At 39.3% G+C, this 17,877-nt stretch overlaps 1 protein-coding gene and 1 non-coding gene across 10 annotated transcripts in view; one reads left to right on the forward strand and one right to left on the reverse strand.

Annotated features, from left to right (window-relative positions):
- Positions 1–17,877, reverse strand: part of SH3D19 (SH3 domain containing 19) — a 175,825-nt gene that overhangs the window by 79,118 nt on the left and 78,830 nt on the right. For 3 of the 9 annotated variants that reach the window (XM_036312675.1, XM_036312668.1, XM_036312666.1), the window contains exon 3: positions 6,827–6,901. The exons of the other annotated variants lie outside the window; for them this stretch is intronic. In XM_036312675.1, coding sequence (XP_036168568.1) covers positions 6,827–6,901 — 75 coding nt within the window. The remainder of the gene's footprint in view (positions 1–6,826; positions 6,902–17,877) is intronic. 9 annotated transcript variants of the gene reach the window in all.
- LOC118659522 lies at positions 6,572–6,675 on the forward strand. Its single transcript, XR_004968623.1, has one exon. It is a non-coding gene; the product is annotated as a small nucleolar RNA U13 (small nucleolar RNA).

Consider the following 17,877-nt stretch of genomic DNA (forward strand, 5'->3'; position numbering starts at 1 on the left):
TGGTGGACAACTTCAGATCATGCAGAAGTACCACCCAACCACCTCCATGAGCAACACTCTAAGGGTGTACTTATTGGGTACCTGAACCCCACCGAAGTGAGTTCTGCTCCTGGGGTCTGCCCTGCATAGCAGATCCTTCACAGTGGTCATGGCCAGTCCTCCGAGCCAATTAGCCTGGAGGTAAATACCACCCATTGATGTGCCAAATGCAACCAAAGCTCAACTACAACAGGAGAATGCACCTGGAGTGCCCAGTGCGAGTGAATGGGGAGGCTGTGCCACTGGACCCTACAGGACACCTACTACAAGGCCATTCTACCAAGCCCCAGAGACATAGTAGCTCTATCTAATACATACAAACACAGGGAGGCAGCCAAAATGAGGAGACAAAGAAACATGTCCCAAATGAAAGAACAGAGAACAAAACTCCAGAAAAAGATAAGCTATCTGCCAGATACAGAGTTCAAAACAAGTAACTTTCTTATCGATGGCAACTAAATGGTGTTTGTAGCATTTTTATCATACAGTAGATTCCATCCATTCACTGTACTTTTCTAACTCAGATGTCCTACATGCAAGTACTTGTCTTTAATGTTGTCTGTCTTCTGTGCTGTTCCTGTAAATTTGCTATTAAACTACATTAAACTATCCTATATAATAAAAGGCTAATATGCAAATCAACCAAACGGTGGAACAACTGGTCACTATGATGCGCACTAACCACCAGGGGGCAGATGCTCAATGTAGAAGTTGTCCCCTGGTGGTCAGTGCAGCGGCAGTGGGCTCCCACCACTGCACCTCTGTGGCAGTGCTAAGGATTTCTGACTGATGGACATCCCCCGAGGGCTTCCGGACTGCGAGAGGGCATAGGTTGGACTGAGGGCTGCCTCCCCCAAGGGCATGAATTTCATGCACTGGGCCTCTAGTAATATAATACTGATAATTATGGCAAATTTAAAAAAATTAAGCCCATTTTTAAAGTCCTCTCATCATGTTCAGATTCTGTACTATAAAATATTTTAAATCATAGGTAAAGAACAAGTCTCCTAAAAACAACTGACTCATCCATTACACCTATTTAACAATGACTTTTAAAGGGTGTAAAAAGATGTTCTTAAAAAACTTAAAAAAGGAATAGGCCCCATAGACCTTTCTCTAAACCCGTCATTTCAAAAACTATATGCAGCAGAGCACCTACCAAAAAAGGTTGACAGATCCCTTTGGTCACTTCCTTATGCACGTTCAGGGAAAACCTGGTTCAGGGAAAATTCCTGCAACACACATGAAACTGTCTATCAGGGGACATCACCTAGCAAGAAAAATTAGGACACAGAAAACTTGCTGGAAATCCAAAGAGTCACTTGGTCATATTGCAGAAGGAAAATTTAAAGGCAAATATTTCCTTCATCACAGTCGATATACAGAGTCCTAACGCCTATATAATAAGCAGCAAAAACCAAGTAAAAGCCCTCTGCTCTGTCCAAGGGTGAAAAAAATATTCAGGGAGAAAAGAGCTCTAATAACACAGTAGTTTATCACCTACTTGGAAAAAAAGTCTGCTTTATGGTGTTAGTTCGATTTTTACTAAACATTTTCAAGTATTCCAATATCTTTTTATCAGATCACATAATATATTTTTCTCTTGGTTCTATTACACAAAAGGACAGAAGATCGTGGGATGTAGAGAGTGGTAATGATACCACGTCTTATACTTGTTGCTGTAAACTCAGAGACCTACCTGGTAATACTTTTCTGATGTCCAAGTTATGGTGAATAGCTCTTAATTCTAACATTTCTGGCTATAGCTTTTAGATCTCTTTTTATTTTGTTACTGCATAAACAAACCTACCTTTAAAAATAACCTAACATCAATTCTATTTCTTTATAGATAAGTAACTGGCAGTATCTATTATTTGAGTTTTAAGTCATATTAAAGATATGGGAAGAGTGGGTAGGAAGAATGAAAGGAGGAAAAGGAGGAATTAGATTCCATACACAACCTAATAAGTCTATAAGAGTAAAATGAGGGGATTAATTATTTAACGGAGATACAATTAACACAGACCAATATTTTTGGTCTTTGTTTTGACATCGTTCCTAACTCACTTTGAATCACTTAGTATTAAAACTTAGAAAAGAGAATCACATAGCATAGGTGCCTGGTATCTCCTGATGATGTGGCAATCAAGACCAGAACCCAAATTCAAAAATTTCAGAAGCAGCTGATATTTGGAGGTAGGTACCAACAAAATATATTATAAACAAAGTGGTTAGAGAAGAAGCCTTAACCTGAGCATGTGGCAGTTTTCAAATGAGACAAAATTCATCTCACTTAACCAGTATAATATCCTCTTGTAAAAAATAAAACCTTACTACTAATAAAAACCAACGAAAAATCAGTGGGTTTAGTAGAAGGCAGCAGGGGAAGAAAAAAGGTGAGAAACATGCTTGCGTGTTTTTCTGTTTTTTGTGGGATTAAAATAAAACTGGTGAGGGATGATAGTTTGCTGTATTTCATTGCAAAAACAAATACATATTTTAAGCATCTGTAACTGATTAGTATTAATTGACATTTCCAACAGTTAGAAATAAATTAGGTCAGTTTGAAACCCTGAGTTTAAAATATAAAAAAAGTTTAACTTCTCAAATATTAATTAGCTCCATTTTTTATTTGAAATACTGAGGCAGATATTTTGGTTTAAATGTTATTGAAAATGACTAAATTATTAAGCTGTTATGAGAAACTAAGATTTTCCTACACCAATAGTTTTTAAAAAATCTTTTAAAGGTCAATAACATAGCCACACATTTCTTAGCTTTGTAATCACTTGATCAAAGGTTTAAAGTTGGCTAAGCCCTTCCTTTTTTACCCTTTTAGAACTTCTTACAGCATTACATTTCTATCTTTTCACCAAATCTCACTGATGTCTAAGCCAGAATAAAATAGGCTCAATCTATGGGGGTGGGGGATTCGAGTGGGAGTAACAATGAAGAAATAAACATACAAAACTGCAAAATCTAATTAATGTAAATTATATATAAGGTCTTTATTAATAAAAACTAAACCCCATTTTTAAAAAGTCATTTAACCAAGTCCTTCAAAACCATGCAGTTCTTAAAGAGTTCCCGTCATAAAGCCAAGGACTTTGACCCAGAATGTAAAATGGAACACAGAAACAGCTGAGTTCCTTCTAACAACACATGGATTTGTTTGTTCTTCTCTGGAAATTGGAAAAGAAACTTCAACAATGGGTAGGCATGAAAACTTTTTTTAAAAATCCTCACCCGAGGATATTTTTCCATTGATTTTTAGAGAGTGGAAGAGAGAGGGAAAGATAGAGAAATACTGATGCGAGAGAAACACATTGATTGGTTGCCTCCTGCAGGAGCCCTGGCCAGGGCCCGGGCTGGGCAGCAGCCTGCAACCCAACTGAGGTATGAGCTCTTTTTTTTTTTTTAAAGTATACATTTTTATTTTTATTTATTTTTATTTTTTTTTAATTGATTAAGGTATTACAAATGTGTCCTTATCCCCCCTGAGATATGAGTTCTTGACTGGAATCAAACCCGGAACCCTCTGGTCTGTAGGCTGACGCTCTATCCACTGAGCCAAATTGGCTAGAGCCCTGGTTGGCAAACTGCGGCTCACGAGCCACATGCGGCTCTTTGGCCCCTAGAGTGTGGCTCTTCCACAAAATACCACGTGCAGGCGCGCATGTACAGTGCAATTGAAACTTTGTGGCCCATGCGCAGAAGTCGGTTTTCGGCCTGGGCGAGTCTATTTTGAAGAAGTACTGTTGATATTTGGCTCTGTTGACAAATGAGTTTGCCGACCACTGGAGAGCATGAAAACTTTTTTAAAATTAAATTTATTAGGGTGACATTGGTTAATAGGCTCATATCGGTTTTAGGTGTGAGTTTCTATGTTACAGGATCTGTATATTGCACTGTGTGCCCACCACCCAAAGTCAAGTCCTCTTCCGTCACCATGAACACTTTTACTGCAAGTATTTAAGAACTTCTCCAATTGCTGCATACATAAATAGCATAAGCAGCATGTCCACCAGATAGTATCTACTTTTTGCAAAGGCACTGGAAAACTTTTACATTGGATACCAAGAACATATCTGGTAGTTAAAGGACTTTAAAGTCATTTAAAATGATGACCACCAATACTTATATGAAATTACCCAATCTATGACATTTCTAGATTGAGGAGCCCAAAGAAAAACAAGTTTTAGGACACATATTATGCATTTCAGGATACCTTCATTTAAGTGTATGAATGTTCATTAAATCTGTGGACACTGAGTACCACTGCCCCCTAACAAGTCATTTTATTTTTTCAAGATATTTAGAAAGATTTATAGAGAGTAAATTTAAATTTGCCTACTAAAAACATGGAAAAGAAGCAAAAAATAAGAAAGCAAGAAGATGCCAAAGAGAATGTGGAAGAAAATGGCAGATACGGGGTCCAGGTGAACATTGAATGGAGCATTATATTGTGGACGAGAGGAGCAAGGTTTCCAAAGACTCTCAAGGTGAGGACACTGCCTGAGGAATGATGAAGCCCACCATACCTTAAAATAACCCGCCTGCTACACAGGAGATTTATGCTGCCCCTGTTCCCATTCAATCTCTCCTCTTCCCTCTACACTGAAGAGGCATTTATACACCCATTCTCACCTAATCTCCCATGTGACCAGCTCTACCTGCTGTGAAATGGCCTGAAGTATAATCTGGCAAAGCAACAGAGCATGACCAACTGATATCAGAATCTACTTCTATGAGGTAGACAAACAGGTACGCAAACGGAATATTCAGTATGATCCCAACCTTGTTTTTAAAATCTTAGTCTAAAAAATAAACACCCAAATATATAAGTAAACATATTTATGTTTTATTTATATACAAGAAAAGTGAGAACATATCTATGTATTCAGTGATGTGCATGAGTCCACTCACACTGGCTCAAGAGAGCTAACAAATTCTCAGAAATTCTGCAGGCCAGTTATTAAATATAGCCATTATTTAAAAATTACATAAACTTATACAGATTATATAAACTTATATTTAAATAAATCACACAAAAACAAAGGCAATAAATACTTAAAACTAATTATTTCCTAATCATTTTACCACTATTTAACTTACTATTATCCAGGCTCTTGAGACTATTTATGCCTCTCATGTCTTTACAGTGGAAATACAACATAATGATGTATTACTGTCAATATCTTCCCCATTCACCATCAGTGGTGTCCTGTCGGTAGCTTGAAATTGGCCATAGTAGGTATATTTATAGCACAAATACTGGCAAACCAGAGCCTAATTTATCATTTTCTTGATTAAAAAAGTGACAGAGAAAATGTTAATAATGCATATTCACCTTAGCTGTTATGTTATGAATAGCACACAAATTTGAGGAAACATTCTTCCAGTATTTGAAAACTATTATCCATCATTGACAAAAAGAGTGGGAATTCTGACATGTTTTGGTTGTTTTCACTTTCATCTTACTCATTAATATTAATAAAAATATTAACCAACATTTATATTGGAATTGCACTAAGGGAGCTGGTTGTTAAACATTTATCAGCACATCACTGCCTATGCCCAAAGTGTTAACAATAGTTGGCTTTAAGAGGTGCAGAATTATGATTTGTTACTTACCTATGTCTCTCTATTTTCCAAATTTTATATAATAAACATTATTCATTTTGTTTTATTTTTTAAATATTTTTATTGATTTTAGAGAGGAAGGGAGAGGGAGAGAGAGAGACATCAATGATGAGACAGAATCACTGATTGGCTGCCTCCTGCACACCCCCTACTGGGGATCAAGCATACAACTAGGGCATGTGCCCTTGACTGGAATCAAACCTGGGACCCTTCAGTCCCCAGGCCACGCTCTATCCACTGAGCCAAACCCACTAGGATTAACATTACTCATTTTATACTTTTAAGTTATTTTTTAAAATATTTGCTATGGCAAAAAATAAAAGAAAAAAGAAAAGTATTTGGTTCATGTTAAATTCATGAACTTTGAATAATCAAAATTACATTCAAACCATGAGATAACCAATCACTCTCTGGAAATAGACTGAGGTCAAATCTTACAAGCCATTACAGGGGTAAAAACCATCCAGAATTATAGTATGCACAGCAGCATGCATATGATTTCAAAACTGCTTACAAAAAAAGCAAAAACAACAACAAGGAGCTATAGATTTAACAAACCTGTACTGCTTAAACATAAAACAAAAAAAAAATAAGAAGTTAATAATAAAATTAAATGAACAGAAACACTTAGAATTAAAAAATCATTAATGTAACTATTATTTCCTTAGTGTCTTCTATGTTCCGGGGATTCTCCTAGGGACTGAGACAAGAGTAAAAAGATGAGCCCCTACAGTAAAAGAACTTATGGTTAAGTGAAGAAGAAGAAAAGTAAATAGGCAAGCTTTTAGTTCTGGGTTTTTTGGTTGATTTTTAAGCTGGCAATTGTAATACAGATTAGAAAATGTGGAACCACCTAAGGATATCTAGACTCTGAAAAGAAATATCACCGATTCTTTTGTAGTTCATAAGCATTATGATCGGATGTTCACACTTTTGTGTGAGTTGTGCCTCCCACAAACCTTATTATGACTTTGGCACATTACCCGTCTGACATGAAAAAAAAAAATCACAAATATAGAACTAATCATGGATGTCAACTCAAGTTAAATACAACTGAAAGAGAGATTAAAGTATAACCAAATTTTAAAAAATAATAAAATAGATTCTCATTGGCAAGATTGCGGATATGAATAGTAATATTTACCTTCTTGCAGCAGCCAAAGTCACTCTGTAAATTCCCAGGTAGTCCAGTGTTTGCATTGTTGTTTCACTTTCAATCCTGTTTAAACAGGATTGGCAGGACAGTCCAGTCCTAATTCAAACCTCAAGTGGCACTTAAGATCATCCTGCTCACACCTTTAACCAGTGGCTATGTCACCTTACAAATGTCCATAACATATACTAATTGTTTCTTGGGCCATGACCCTTCAAGAATTCATAATAAATAGCAATCAATTGAAATCAATGTGTGATTGGATAGATGAATGAACAGGTAGGTAGGTAGAGATAGGCAGGTAGATAGACTTGTTTTTTCTTAACAGCCTTACTGTCAAAAAAAGAAGATACATTATCTAGTAATTCCCTCTACATATAGGTCTGCCTAGCTAGGTAGCAAATATCATTCCTGTTTTGGTGGAGTGGCAAAGAGATGAAAGCCTTTCCAAACACCCAAGGCTGGTGTGATAAAGTTACATATGTTGCTTCCAGACAAATACTCTGACTCTAAAACTGAGGCCACACTTTTTCTAGGAGAGAGATATATAGCTGTTGCATGCTGAGTTGAACCCCTGAGAGGATATTTGGGATTCTTCCTGGAATTTCAAGAAAAAGAGAACAAGAAGAAGATGGGGAGCAAAGAGCAAAGAGAACTGTAACTATTGTTGGTGGGGTTAGAATCAAAGACATGCTTGCAAGCTGTACTCCTGATTCCACCTCATCTCCACAAGCCACCTGCATCTGGACAACCCTGACACCAGGGTCTAGGAAGGACTGGGTGGAATTCCCATGACAGGATGATCAGCAACAGCAGAAACAGTTTCCCTAGAAAGTCATCTGATGTTGAACAGTACCCATAGTGGGGTAGCAGGGCTATTGGATGATTTTTCTGCCTGAGATAATGACAGTATGACAAGGAAACCAACACAAAATACAAATCAGAAAGCTTTTCTCCACCCTATTTATTTACTTTTGCAAATAGCCTCAAAAAGAAATACATTTCTTGCAGTACTCAGATTTCTAGTTGTTTCTAGCTCACTTGAAAGTGTCTCCTCTTAAATTAGGAAACATTAACCACTGATCATCTGTTACATACCAAATATGGAGATACAAAGATGAACAACTGCTTTGGGGTGAGGAGTCAGACTCATAAATCCTATCTAATAAAGAGGGAATATGCTAATTGACCCTCACACTGTTGCAAAGATGGCGGTACCCACAGCCAATAAGGAGGGAATATGCTAATTCACTGCCAAAGATTGCAGTGCCCACAGCCAATAAGGAGGAAATATGCTGATTGACTGTCACAAGATGGCGGTGCCCAATCCCCTCAGCCCCCCAGGGCCAGCCCAAGGCGCAGGCAACCAGGGCCGGCCGAGGCTTGCACTGCCAGCAGTGGCAGCAGCAGAGGTGTGATGAGGCATCGCCTTCCTCTGATCACCAGGTCGCCTCCCACCCCTGAGGGCTCCCAGACTATGAGAGGGGGCAGGCCAGGCTGAGGGCCCTTCCCTCCAGTGCATGAATTTTCATGCACTGGGCCTCTAGTATAATTATAAACTATAATACAAGTTGATTTGTGCTCTAGATACAATTGTGCCAAAGTAATTAAAAATCAGCCTTTAGTTCATTTTTGTTCCTGTGATATAAAAATGTTTCAAACTTTAGACAGCCTTTTACAATTTTAACATAAAGACTGTACAGTCATGCATTTCTTTTTTTTTTTTTTAATATATTTTTTATTGATTAAGATATTACATATGTGTCCTTGTCCCCACGTTACCCTCTACCCCCCCCCCTACCCCCGCTCATGCCCTCACCCCCCCGTTGTCCATGCCCATTGGTTAGGCCTATATGCTTGCATATAAGTCCTTTGGTTGATCTTTCCCCCTTACCCCCACCCTCCCCTACCTTCCCTCCAAGTCCCGACAGTCCAATCAATGCCTCTCCGTCTCTGGATCAGTCCTTGTTCATCAGCTTATGTTGTTCATTATATTCCACAAATGAGTGAGATCCTGTGGTATTTATCCGCTCTCAAGTTCCATCCATGCTGTGGCAAATGGTAAGAGTTCCTTTTTCTTCTTCCTCTTCTTAAAGAATACCTTTCAGCATTTCATATAATGCTGGTTTGGTGATGATGAACTCCTTTAGCTTTTTCTTATCCGTGAAGCTCTTTATCTGACCTTCAATTCTGAATGATAGCTTTGCTGGATAAAGTAATCTTGGTTGTAGGTTCTTGCTATTCATCACTTTGAATATTTCTTGCCACTCTCTTCTGGCCTGCATGGTTTCTGTTGAGAAATCAGCTGACAGTCGTATGGGTACTCCCTTGTAGGTAACTGACTGTCTTTCTCTTGCTGCTTTTAAGATTCTCTCTTTATCTTTTGCTCTTGGCATTTTAATTATGATGTGTCTTGGTGTGGTCCTCCTTGGATTCCTTTTGTTTGGGGTTCTCTGCGCTTCCTGGACTTGTAAGTCCATTTCTTTCACCAGGTAGGGGAAGTTTTCTGTCATTATTTCTTCAAAAAGGTTTTCAATATCTTGCCCTCTCTCTCCTTCTGGTACCCCTATAATTCTGATGTTGGTACGCTTGAAGTTGTCCCAGAGGTTCCTTACACTATCTTCATATTTTTGGAATCTCTTTTCTTTTTTCTTTTTCGGTTGGGTATTTTTTGTTTCTTTGTATTTCAAATCTTTGACTTGATTCTTGGGGTCCTCTTTTCTGCTGCTGGATCTCTGTAAATTATTCTTTATTTCAGTCAGTGTATGCTTAATTTCTAGTTGGTCCTTTTTCATGTCCTCCATGGTCTCCCTATACTTATTGAGGGATTCATTAAATTTATCGGCGGTTTCCATAAAATTCTTGAAAAACCTTATAACCGTGGCCTTAAACTCTATATCCAATCGTTTGCTTTCCTCCATTTCTGCCATTTGTGACCTGTTTCTTTGTCTCCGCATTTTGGCAGCTTCCCTGTGTTGATAGAGTGGCCCTGTGCGCCAGGTGTCCTGTAGGGCCCAGTAGCTCAGCCTCCCCAGTTACCTGGGGTGGACACTCTTGGTGCACTCTTGGTGCCTTGGTTGTTGTAGAATCACTGGGAGGAATTGACCTCCAGGCCAATTGGCTGTGAGAATCAGCTGTGTCTAAAGTGGGAGAACTTCTGTGCTGAAGACACCCTTCTGGGGCAAGACTCGCTTCAGTGGGGCTTTGGTGCTCACTGAGTCTGCTCCCTGAGTGCGTCCCTTATGGATCTGAGGAGTTGCAGTCTGGATGGACCCCCTCTGACCACTGGGTACAGTGGCTCCTGGATCTAGGGAGGTGCTAATTCAGCCTCTGCCTGAGGCCACACAGCAGGAGCCACGAAGAGGCTCAGCTGTGAAGCAATGCAAGCCGCTGCGGGGCCTTGGGCCTTCTCTTGGAAGTTCCAGGTCTGCCTGGTTCGGCTGCAGTTAGGTACATTCACATGCAAAAGCCTCTGCGGCAGCCTGGGTGGGGCGGGGTCTCAGGGAGTCAGAGGGCGGAGAAAGCGGCCATGGCCGATTCTCCGCCCGGAGTCGCGCGTCTCAGTGTTCCGGTAACGGCTGCAAGCACCTCTGAGGGAAAGCCGCCCTCAAGTTCGCTCGCTGCCGGACAGACCAGTTTCTCCCCGTATGAGACCTGGATCCCCAGAGACTTCCCGGAACCGGAGTTCAGAGCCGTCGGGAGTTTGTGATTCAAAAAGTCAGCCGCGTCCTCAGGCGCCACCCCCTTTCTTCGCGCGCACGCCGCTGTACCTCTGCACTTCACCTCCGCAGCGCCTCTGGCTCTCAGCGTGTTTTTCTTTCCTTCTAGTTGTGGAATTTACACTCAGCCAGCCTTCCTGTTTTTCTGGATGATGTTTGCTCAGTCCTTTGCGGTAATTTTCAATTGTTGTATGAGGCGATAATTTCCCGGTGTTTACCTATGCCGCCATCTTAGTTCCACTCCAGTCATGCATTTCTTAACCATGACGTTATTAGATGATTTTGTCATGTGAACATCACAGAGTGCACTCACACAAACCTAGATGGATAGCCTACTACACACCTACGCCATATGGTATGGCCTATTGTTCCTAGGCTACAAGCTGTACAGCAAGTTACTATACTGAATACTATAGGTAACTGTAACACAATAGTATTTGTGTATCTAAACATAGAAAAGATGCAATAAAAATACGGTATAAAATATAAAAATGGTACACCTGCATAGGGCATCATAAATGGAGCTTGCAGGACTAGGAGTTGCCCTGGGTGAGTCGGTGAGTGGGTGGTAAGTGAATGTGAAGGTCTAGAACATTACTGTACACTGCTGTAGACTTTATAAACACTGTACTCTAAGGCTACACTAAATTTATAAAAATATTTTTCTTCAATAATTAGTTAACTTTAGCTTATTGTAACTTTTAACTTTAAAAACTTTTAATTTAACTTTTTGATTTTTGTGTAGCACCTAGCTAAAACACAAACACATTGTAACAACATTACAACGGCTAGGACGTCAGTAGGTGATAGAAAATTTTCAGCTCCCTTATAATATTATGGGATTGTCATCATATATGCGGTCTATTGTTGAACAAAATACCATCATGTAGCACATGACTGCACTTGTATTCCCTTTTAATGCTAACATCTCAGTAGAAATGTTTGTTTTGGACTGTGACTTCATGAGAGACACTTAGCTGGAACCACCTAACTAAGCTGCTCCCAGATTCCTGACCCTCTGAAACAGTGGAAATGCTGGCTTTTAGTCATGGTCGGCAGTGTAGGGAAATGCATCCTCATATCCTCCCACAACCACATCAAAATTATAACTAAACTACAGAATAATCATCATTGAGAACTGCCTGAAATCCAGCTGAACAGAAGTCCTACAACTAAAGATATAGAGAAGAAGCCACATGGAGACAGGTGAAGTAAACGTCTCAGAATACAAGAGCAATCTCCCAGCAACTGGAGCCTGCACGGCACACATGGCCTCTTACACAGCGGGTCCCTCTGGGCCCTCCCCTCCCTCTACACTGACCCCCAGCCCCAGTGACAGGCTCAACCTTTGCCTCTGCAGGGACCAAAGTGCTCTGTGGAAACAGTTTGAAAACCCTGGCCTTGGATTTCCTCTCTGCATGCAACTCCCATGGGTTTTAGGTTAGCCTTAGTAAGACTTAACTAAGGTGGGGGTTGGTGTTGAATTTTTTCTTAGTAGCATGAAGTGACAAAGGCAGATAACTTGTAGAACAGTGAGAGCATTCGCTTGTGCAAACTCTAAGCCCTGCTGACCAGTCTGGATCCTTCCAGCTCACTGTAGCCCATGGCACCCCTGTCCCTCACTGTGTCTCTCAATGGGATCTCATCTTCAAAAAACATCCATGTCAGCATCAACCCAAGACAGACTAGATGATAGGTCTTATGACAAATCCTTCCCACCTCTGTGGGGCCTTCTCTCCCACGCTTCTTCTTTTTAGGAAGGGTAGGGGAGCTTCTGCAAGGACAGGGCTGGACCAGATCCCTGTCCCTGACCCTATCCTGAACTTCCAGTTCTTGTTACTGTGCTAGTGCTGACCTGGATCCCACCAACCCACTAAATAAAGATGCAGCTTATCAGAGAAAAAAGAGTTTGTTTTCAAAGTACAACTTTCTGTAAAGAGTTTCCATATACCCCAGTTCCCCCTATTGTTTGCATGATACATTAATGAAACATTTGTCACAATTATGTATGTGTGTTTTTAAAACTGATATGCAAACTCTACTTTTCCATGTTTTATTTGTAAGATGTTACAGAAAGTGCTAGAAAAGATCCTCTACAAGCAGAAGTGTAACATTTAACTGTAAACACTGAATGATAGCATTATTCCCCAGAGCAATAAAAATTGTCAAAACCCACATATTTTTTCTCAAGGTGAAGTCATATTTAAACTGAGGAGTGAGGTCAAGCAGGCCCATTCTCAGGGCCTACCGCATGAAGACAGACTATTTGGGGTGCCGTTTTATAAAGAAGAGAAGTCAGGGTGGAATCTAAAGAACAAAATAAACTGATAAACAAAATAGATCCAGAGACATAGAAGCATGCAACAGACCAACAAATCTCAGGGAAAGGGGGTGGGGGAGAGCAGGAAAAGATTAACCAAAGAACTTATATGCATATGTGCATAACCCATGGACACAAACAATGGTGCAGTAAAGGCCTGGGGAGGGTGCAAGAGCAGGGAGGAGGGAGTCAATTGAGGGGGGGAGAGGAGAGACATCTGAAATACTTTCAACCACAAATATAACTTAAAAAAAATACATGCAAAAAATAAAATAAAATAAAAATAAAGTAAAATAAATAAATAAAAAGAAGAGAAGTACTAGTAAAAGGATAAAAATGCTAACTAGTAAAAGGATACAGGATGACTGCTAACCTTAATAGAGTTTAAAGTAAGTCAGGGTAGGGCAAAATTTCTGTAATTTAATTTTTTAGGGTTTCAACTCCCTAAGTTTAGCACAATGCCTAGCAAAGTGCTTATCACACACAATAACTATTTGTGGAATATAAGTGAATCCCACTTTCAAATATATCATTGTACAGGAACTCCAATATATCTGTTTGATATAAAACATGTACTTATCAATGTTTCATAGAGATTTTATTTAAGTCGTGATCCTTCCAACAACAGGCGTATCATAAATGCAAGTTGCGGTTTTGCCTCAGACCTAAGCCGAACAAATCTATGGGAGATTTGAAGGATATATTCTCAGTAAGCACTATTTTATTTTATTATTTTTTGTTAATCCTCACCTGAGGGTATTTTTCCATTGACTTTAGAGAGAGTGGAAAGGAGGGGGAGAGACAGAGAGAGAAACATCAATGTGAGAGAGCCACATCAATTAGTTGCCTCCTGCATCTGCCCGACCAGGGCCGGGGATTGAGCCCACCACCGAGGTACATGCCCTTGACTGGAATCGAACCTGGTACCCTTAAGTCCGTGGGCCTATGCTCTATCCAATGAGCCAAACCAGCTAGGGCAAGTAAGCACTATTTTTAAAAAAGTCAAGGGTACTACTTTATTTAAATACCCAGATTAAGTTGCTTCTTTTGGCAAGTAAAGGGCCAAAGAGAGCAGAGGTAACCTACCCTTGTGCATAAAGCATCTGCTCGCATTAAGTCTACTAGTATAAATGAATTCTTGGAGACACAGGGCATAGAGGGCTCAGGACCAAGGATCATTCTGATAGTTTTCAAACACAGAGAGTGAACTGTATGAGCGGGATTGAGGTTCAGTTTCAGCCCTGCCACTACTTGCTCTGTGAGCATAATCGTATAACTTAATGTCAGTTTCCCCATGTATAATATAAGAGTATTGAGTATGTTTGGATGATCTCTACCTACTCCTCTAAATGTTTTAAAATAAGAAACTTAAAAAACTCCAAGATCCCGATTTAAATTCCACTTAATAAAAATCAATTACTTAATCCAACTGAAGTAAAGAGAGTTGGACTTGATAACGAACCCACTCCAAAAGTAACAGGTAGCATAATTGAGCACTGCTCTAATGCCTCATGTCTTTTGACTCACTGAATCCACACATCCACTTTTAGAAGAGGTACTATCATTATCCCCATTTTACAGATGAGATATATCTAAGGTCTCATAGCTTGTAAATGATGAAGCCAGGATTTGAACTTAGACAGTGTTCTTAGTTACTGTGCTTTCCTGCCTCACAAAAAGTTCACCTGAATGTTGAGAGGAAAACACAAAAAAACACTTATATAAGTGACAATTGTGAATTAATTACCAAGGAACCCCGAGAACTTGTCTTCTTCCACTGAATATCCCATGGCTTGGAAGATTTAACTCAAAGGCAATGGTAGAGGAAGGGGGAGGTGTTTTGAAGAGTATTAGAAAATGACTGATGACTTTCATCACTTCTGGATTTATTTATAACATGTAACATGTCAAGGGATATATGCAAACAAATGTTTGGAAATTCATGGGTCTGGCTGTATTTTGTGTTGTTTTAGGAGATCCCACATTAAAAGAGGTGTGTGTTGTTTTTGTTGGTGGAAAAAGACAAAACAATGAAGGCTTCTATTACTCAGTAAGGCATAGATCTGATGTCAGTGTTCATAAGACAAACAATACATTTCTTCCTTCACACTCTATATTATATGGCAGGGATTTGGTTTGTACATAAATACTTTAAGGTACTATTCTGCTCTGTTTTTTTTCAATATATTCATTGTACCCTAACCTAGAAATAAATTCATGGAAATAAATCCTGAAACAAGGCAATAGTTTGGGTTAGTCCTAAAGCCAATATAAGTATGTTAAATGTGTAATTTTCATTTCTAAGTTATAATATATTTATGGTTATTTCTTCTAATGGCATCATATTATCTTGTGAGGGTAAAAGCATCTGAAATTCCTTTAAACTAAAATTTTAAAATGAGGTTTTACTTATGAGCATATAAGGGTATTTCCACAAACAGCAAGTGCAGGTGAACTTCAAGCAGCCCTGGGAAACAAGGGGGCTTCTTGTACAAGCTCTTATTCTTCCTCACATTCTCTGAGGCCACACTCTCTCTGCTTCCCTCTTCCATCTTCTGCTAAAGTTGGACTAGCTCTGCTTGTTCATCAGTGTATCTGTCCTGTGTTCATCAGTATATATGTCCCACCAAACCCAAATTGAAACAATTTTCAAGCTCTGGAAACCATGTCTCTCAGCTCTATCGTTAGTTTAAACTTTCAAGAGAAAGAACTTGATTATCAAAGCATCTGGGTCAGAAGTCTACCACCTATGGTCAAATGTGGTAAGGCTGTGTGAAAACCTGGTTCCCTGAGTCTGGGAGGCAGTTCTGAGAAGCAGGCAGGGATTGCTTGCACTGCAGCCACCACTCCTGCATGAGGTAAGGTTTAGTAGGACTTCAAACAAACCAGTCATTGAAATGTAGGCTTAGAAGCCACAAGAGGATCTACTGTAGGCATTGTGTCCAGAGCTACTGCTAAAAGCTTTGAAACCCAAGACCATTAAGGAAGTATCCTAACAACGTTTATTGTGCTTTTTCCACTCGCTATTTTACTCCTGAGTGGCCAGTCTTTCCTACTTTGAGTGAGGGAACAAAGAAGACAGCCTCCTGTATTCAGATTGAGAGGAGGTTAGGGTTTCTTATGCTCAAAGGACTACAATTAACTTCCCAAAAGGAAGTTCATTTGATATGTAGAATCTTGGCTATGAAAAACCAGGGCAATTAAAAAGATAGGACCGAATCTGTATCTTTTCTATAAGTAGCCAAAGCTAGTATCATGTCACTATGTCAGAAACCTATGGGACCCTCAACAGTTCGGACAATGCCAGACTTGACCAGTCCACACAAAGCAGACCTGTGTAGCAGTGTGCTCATACAAGCATGGAAGGGTAACACAAATATGGTAGGAGCAGATACCACCAGTTTATGTTCCTGCATGGAATCCTGCCATGACCAGGTTCCAACAGAGAGAACCCTTTAGGATTATGAATAATGCAACAGTACAGTTACTCATGACAAAACTAACAGATATCAAATATCTGTCAGAAAGAACTTGGTTATATAGACACTTGAAGAGCCCCGAGCTTGAAAATTCAGTCCCAAGTGGGTTTAGTCTGCCTAACTGAAGTTCAAAGCAACTGTGATGATCAATTTTATGTCAACTTGGCTAGGCTACAGTCTCTAGTTATCCAATGAAACACAAATTTATGTGGTTAAAGTTCATAATCAGTATGGGAGATAATCCTTGATAATCTGAGCAGGCCTCATTCAATCAACTGAAAGGCCTTAAGAGCAAAGCTGAGGCTTCTTTGATGAAGAAAAAATCCTGCTGGTGGATGGCAGCTTCAGTCCATGTTCAGAAGTTCCAGCCTCCCTTCCTAGCGATCTGCTCTATGGATTTCTGCCCCCACAATCACATAGGCCAATGAACTTCGATAAATCTCTTAATATACTTCTGGTTCTGTTTCTCTGTTTCAACTCTAACTGATACAGCAACGAAATAATCATCAAAATAAACCTAAGAGGTATTATTATTATTAGCCCCATTTACAGATGAGTAAACTGAGGTACACAAGAATTAAGAAACTGCACAACGGACATAGTTCCTAAGGGGAAAAGCTGGATTCTAATTCAGGCAGCCTGATGTTCAAACCCAAGCACTTTATCTTATATTTCACTGCCTTTCTGAATGATTTTACCAATATGAGCAGAACCTAAATAGCTGAAAAGGTATTTTTCAAAATCCATTTGGATTGCCCTAAAAAGTTCTCCAATCTTGGGTATGATCTGGGAGTATTTTTTGTATTCATTTTGAGTCACTCTAGAAGTTCCCCAAACCTGAACATAACATTCCTGATTTCAAATACAACATAAGGGATAGGCACTGGTGTCTATGCTTCTAATTCAGGTGATCTGACTCCTAAATGCCCTTGGAGAAAGGCCTCTAAAAGGCTCTGGGCAAGAGGATTTATGGGGGCTCTGAATTAGTACAAGATTCTTTTGGAAAGTATTGTTTGGGGGTCTGAACTAAAAATTACAGAAATGGGCCATGGTTAACAAATCTGAGCATTCTAAAATAAAAATATGAGTCAAGTTGAAAGAAAACGTCCTTATTCGTTATTTTCTAGTTCATTCATAAGCAACATGGGGGCAAGAGGTGATCTTCAAATAAAGTTATAGTGGTGAGACTACAACCTTTTAATGAGGCAATTTGATAGTACATGTACAAAGTCTGAAAACATTTTTTTGATTCATTAACTTTGACCTATTAATTTCACTGCTAGGAACTTATCACAAGGAGGTAATCAGTGATGGCCTATTAAAATGCAGAGATAAGAATCTTACCACCGCACTGTTTATAACAGGAAAATATTGAAAATAACCTAAATGTCTGACAACAGCAAAATAATTAAAGTTTGATATCGACATGATGGAATACCATTTAAAATCACATCTTAGAAAAATGTTTATCAACTCTTGTTTTGTAAAAAAAAAAAAAAAAAAAAAAAAGGCAGCCTTAGCTAA

This window comes from Myotis myotis, unplaced genomic scaffold (assembly GCF_014108235.1).
Source record: "Myotis myotis isolate mMyoMyo1 unplaced genomic scaffold, mMyoMyo1.p scaffold_m19_p_6, whole genome shotgun sequence".
NCBI lineage: Eukaryota > Metazoa > Chordata > Mammalia > Chiroptera > Vespertilionidae > Myotis > Myotis myotis.